General features: G+C 53.8%; 1 protein-coding gene across 2 annotated transcripts in view; it reads right to left on the bottom strand.

Moving 5' to 3' along the window:
- Positions 1–202: 202 nt before the first annotated feature.
- MAPK13 (mitogen-activated protein kinase 13) overlaps positions 203–5308 on the bottom strand; it is an 11951-nt gene continuing 6845 nt past the window's right edge. For both annotated transcript variants that reach the window (XM_019667470.1, XM_019667469.1), the window contains 4 exons: positions 1353–1432; positions 1049–1127; positions 783–956; positions 203–522 (listed from right to left, as the gene is read on the bottom strand). In XM_019667470.1, coding sequence (XP_019523015.1) covers positions 440–522; positions 783–956; positions 1049–1127; positions 1353–1432 — 416 coding nt within the window. In that variant the 3' untranslated portion in view covers positions 203–439. The remainder of the gene's footprint in view (positions 523–782; positions 957–1048; positions 1128–1352; positions 1433–5308) is intronic.

Here is a 5308-nt window from a genome sequence, read left to right as displayed (position 1 = left end):
CATACTAACACATTGATTTCACTCTTCTAGCCTTCAGAATTGTGAGAACATACCTTTTTGTTGGTTAAGCCATCCAATTTGTTGTAATTTGTTACAGCAGCTCTAGCAAACTAATATACCATCATTGTTGTAGACCCCTGCCGCGGCTCAGCCTACCCCCCTCAGCCCCACTACAGCCAAGAAGGAAAGGGCCCCACACACAGGCGATTATCCACATGGGTGTTTAATGTGGGTGGTTACAACCAGAGCTATTTTCTTCCAACCAACATCTTTGAATTCTGCTTCCTACATAAGGAAGCAGGGCCCTTCTGTCCTCTGCGTGGAAGGCTATAATCCAAGATGGGTTGAAAACTTTAGTAGCAACAAATAAATACTGGTCCTCGGGGCAGGTGATGCCATGTGGTGGTCCCCAGGCTCAGCCAGGGGTTGGCTGGACAAGTCACTGCAGCTTCATGCCACTCCGGCGTCGCGAGTCCTTCCGAGCAATGGGGCTGAAGTTGACAATCTCCTTGTAGATGTGCTCTGAGAAAGGCAGCATGGTTCGAGGTGGGTCAGGGTTGCTGAGGGCAAGGAGGGCCTGCGGCCTGCCCCCACAGATACAGAGCAAAGTAGGAAGTCAGCTTGGGAAGAAAGAAACAGATGCAGGAGGCAATATCCATGCAGAGAGGAGGCAGCAGTCTCCAGAGAGAGAGGGGCTGGCTGAGGCCAGGCATGAAAACGAAGGAGGCAAAGGAGAGAGAGGCTGCAGCAGAGAGGAAGGAACCCAAGGCCCTAGCTCTTACGCTTCCATTCGTCCACTGTGAGTTTCTCATGTTCTAAGGAATCATCAAACTTCTGGGCCTCTGTCTCCTCCTCAGGGTCCCGGAAGGGTTCAAAGAAGGGGTGGGTGAGGGCCTGCGAGGCTGTCAGGCGCTTGTCCACGTCCAGTTCCAGCATCTTCTCCAGCAGGTCTGCGGCTGAAGCCAAGAGTATGAGCCTCACACGCAGGCCCAGGAGAGCCAGGCCTGCCTACCGGGACAGCACGCAGAAGACAGGCCCCAAGACTCACCCTGGGGGCTGGCGCGAGGAAAGAGCTGAGAGAAATCCTTTTTGGGGCTCTGTGGCAGGGACTGGATGTAGGCTTTGGCCTGAAAGACAGAAAAGCACTGAAACCCCTCCGGGCTCGGGCCTTGGGGTATACAGCAAGGACGCCAGAAAAGCCTCAGCAGGGCTGAAGGCTCTGGTCAGAGTCCAAAGTGGGACAAAGACAAGAGCACCTGCCAGGGCAGAGGAAGGCACAGGGGAGTCCTCCTGCCCCCCAAAGGCCTGAAGCCCACCTGCCCCTGGTCAGCCGAGGCCCATCTGCCACTCACCGCTTTGTCATTCAGCTTCTGCACAAACTCTGTGCCCGGCACCCCGGTCACTTTCAGGATCTGGGTCAGCTGGTCCAGGTCTTGGAAGCGGGTTAAGGCTTGGCCTCACTCTGCTGGCAGATCTGAAGCTGCCCTTCCCACCGGCCCTCCATCACTGCCACCCAGGCCCTATGGTGACCACCCAGGCTCCAGACCCACCTAACCTCCTCCTGCTTCAAGACAGGCGGCTGGTCTCTCAGGACTCAGGTCTCTGGGAGGCTGCCCCCTCCAGGCCAGAGTAAGCGTCCCTTCCCACAAATGCTCCTGGACGTGCCACCTTTCAGTCCTCATCCCACTCAGTCATCTTCCTCGGTTTCCTCATCATCTCCCCCTAAATTGTTCTACAGTGAGCNCCCTCACCATTCCCAATGAGGTTCTACATAAGCCAGACACTCCCTCCTTTGGAATTACCCCTCCTTGTTGGTCATTACAGTTCAGCTCCACACTCACCTCTTTGAGGGGGTGTTCTGGAGTGAACCCCAGACCTGCCCACCCCAGGACTCCTGTATGTACCCTTCTTACCCCATGACTCCACTGCCCCGTCACACACGCCCAGGCTTTGTGACATCCACATTCTTCGGTGAACATGTGGTCCTGCGAGCCTGTGGAGAGTAGCCGAGGACTGGGAGGCAGAGCTAGGCTTGAATCTCATGCCAATACTTAGAGCTGTGTGACCTTGAGAAGGTGAGTGCATGTCTCTGAGTTCCTAATCAATAAAACGGGAGAGCATCACCGACCTAGCAGGAGGGTTTGATGAGACTGTGGGTGCAGGTTGCAAGCATTGTGCCTGGTGTTCCCTCCCGTCCTCAGGACTGCTCCTGGGCCACCTCCTCTGAGCGTCCTCCCTGACCTCATCACAAGCCATGCCCCACTGACCTTACCTGGCCTCAGTTTCCTTCAAGCCCTTATATATCTCTCAATGTCTTACTTTATCATCTGTCTACCCTCTTCTATATATAGAATATCAGGTCTACGAGGGTAGGGGTTTTAGCTACTATGTGCATTGCTGAATCCCAAGTACCTAGAATAGTGCCTGGCCTATAGTGACTGATTGAATGGCAGGTATGTAGAAGGGGCTTTATAGATGGAAGCTACTGTTATTACTGTGCATCTCTGTCTTGTTTGCAACTGGTAGGTTGGCCGAACTCACCTTCATGCCTGGGGCAGTCCCAGCTCTCCAGTGACTGCTAAGTGGTGGTAACAAGGTCACTGCCCTACCTGGGCTCCTATGTGCCCTGCCTCAGACAGGGAGGCTGCTATCCCTGAAGGCCACCTCAACAACCTGCCCTTCAAGAGCAGAGGCCACTGGGTTTGCTTGCTCATCCCTTCCATGGAAACATTCAACACCAGGACACAGGGATCATCCTCAGGAGCCCCACGACCCTTGTCAGAGTCAAGGAAATCCAGACGACACTAGTAGGGCTCCCTGCCATGACAGAGGCTTGGGCTCTGATTCTAGCTCTGCCTCAGATTTGCTGTGTGACCTTAGGTAAGACACTGCCTCTCTGGGTANACTGCATTACATTTAAAACAAAAGCATGGTAACAAAGAAGCATTCAGAGCATTTGAAATAGGATTGGGAAAAAAAAATCCACCTTCCCAAAACTTTCTAAATTTCAAACCAGGCTCTGCACTAGCAAAACCATGCATTTAGCAACTAAATTTTAGGGTTCTGTATAACTGTCAAACACCCCATTCGCCAGAGGTGGCCAAGGCTTCCTGATCCTTGCTTCATGCTAGAAAGAGCCCCAAGATGCAGACCCACACCTGGGCCCCTAGGGAATAGTGAAGTGAGTTGGTGCAAACCCTGTGAGGTCTGGCAACGATGTTCTGGTGATGTTAAATCTGGGTAACACGCAAAGCACCTAGCAGACAGCTCTGTGCCAGGCAAGCACCCCACAAAGCCCCTCCCACCTATTCCTGCCTACCCTTCTCTCTACCCCTGGCTGAAAGGATTCTCCCCCCCCAGAGAATCACACCTCAGCAGCACCGGGACTGCCAGGGCAGGAAGCCCCCTACCCAGAAGAGAGAATCTGGACCCTCCCCCAACTTGCTCCAGAGTGATGAATAAGGCCTGCAATACCCAGGAACCCAGCGCAGCCCGACTCACAACTCATGGAAGCTGCGAAGGGAAGAAGCTGGGGTGAAGACGTCCAGGAGCCCGATGACCTGGGGAGAAGGTTACCAGTGAGGGCTGGGCAGCCCCCGCCATGCCTCCCCTGGGGCCAGCCATACACAGGACCACCCACCCTTTCCTAATACATCATCTCCAGCAGGAGGCAGGATCCCAGCCTTCTTGGAAGCAGTAAAGGGGCAGAGGCCAGAGAGGAATCCCCCTAATTGGGAGGGAGCTTTTGGTGCATAGCGATGGAGAATCAGGCTGGAGAGAAGGGGAGGTGTGCTCACTGCCTCCAAGTCTGGTGTTCAGGGCAAGTAGCACAAACCTACTCGCAACTCAAGCAGGGACCCAGGAGTGGGGAAGGGAATCAAGGCGGGAACAGGGAAGGGGCCTTCCAGCTAGCAGGCTCCCTGCCTTTGACCTTGGGTCTCCTATCAAATCCGTTCTTGCCTGCCAAAGGGCTAGTTCAGAGCCAGGGGCAAGACACCATGGGGAGGCTGCTGAAGAGGAACAGGGCTTAAAACGTGCATAAAAATTTGAAACATTATTTTAAATGTTTGCTTTCCAATCTAGATATTCAAGAACAAAGCCTGCTTGCCAGGCCCAATACTGGGTCACTCGTTTTCCTAGTTATTTCTGTCAGATAGGACAGTCTAATGGTTATGCACTGAGGCCTGGAGCCAGGCTGCATAGGTTTAAGTCCCAACTCTGCCACTGGCTAACCATATGACCTGTGGGTCTTTTTATGCCTCAGTTTCCCTATCTGTACATGGAAGTCATAGTACTTATGTGATACTGTGTGGATTAAACTAGTTCGTTTATGCAAAGCTCTTAAAACAGTGCCTGGCACATAAAAAGTGCTCAATAAGTATCTATTATTACTGTTATTATCAGGGTCACATGTGAAAACATTAACCTGGATTTGGGGCCCCAGCTCTTAGGCCTAGAACAAACTACAAAGTTCCTCTGTGCCCATTTCCTCCTAATAGTGAGATAGGAAGTTTGCACCTCACCAAGCTCGTTTTGATCCACTGCCAACATACCCTTCGCACCCTTCCTGGAAGTAGATAATGAGGCAGGAACAAGAATTGGAGGAGCAGGGAAGAGTTTCCCCTTCTCCTGGGCCTGTCCTGAGCTCTCTGTGCCCTCTCCGGCCACCTTGTGTGCACACACAGCGGGGCCTGGTCGGGATCCTCTCTGGGGCCCCCTCTCTTCCCTGTCTTCCCCAGCAGCTCCAGGCCCAGCCTACGTTCTCATGCTGCATGTGTTTCAGCAGCAGCAGCTCTCGATAGGCCCGCTTGGCAAAGATCTCCGACTGGAAGGGCCGGCTCAGCTTCTTGATGGCCACCTTCTCCCCTGACCGCTTGTCGATGGCGGAGCTAGAGGGGCAACAGGCAGGTCAGGAGGCAGCACTCTCCTTGCTGGGCAGTGCCCATTCCAGATCCTGGGTGGTGTGTCCCAGGCCAGCCTCACCCAAATACCTCTTGGCCAGCGGGGTAGGCAGAGAGACACTGATGCCCAGGGCCTGAAATGTGAGGGGGGCAGCCAGGAGCACAGTAGGGAGTGGGGGCTGCCGGAGGGAGCAGGCAGACACTGAGAGAGGTGCATTGTGCCTGGGGCAGACATAAGTTAAGGACAACTGAATCCAACGCCCCAAGGAGTCTCACTCTGCTCTTTGGGTCTCTTCTCCCTCTTTGGGTCTCAGTGTACCCAACTGTAACAATGGGGATTCTCCCGGAAGAGTTCCAGGGTCCCTGTAAGGTTCAAGTCCTGGAGAAGCAGACCCAGTCCTAATTCA

Source organism: Hipposideros armiger, unplaced genomic scaffold (genome assembly GCF_001890085.2).
Source record: "Hipposideros armiger isolate ML-2016 unplaced genomic scaffold, ASM189008v1 scaffold_497, whole genome shotgun sequence".
Lineage (NCBI taxonomy): Eukaryota > Metazoa > Chordata > Mammalia > Chiroptera > Hipposideridae > Hipposideros > Hipposideros armiger.
The sequence above is the reverse complement of the archived record's forward strand: the minus strand, read 5'-3'. Positions and strand labels throughout refer to the sequence as shown.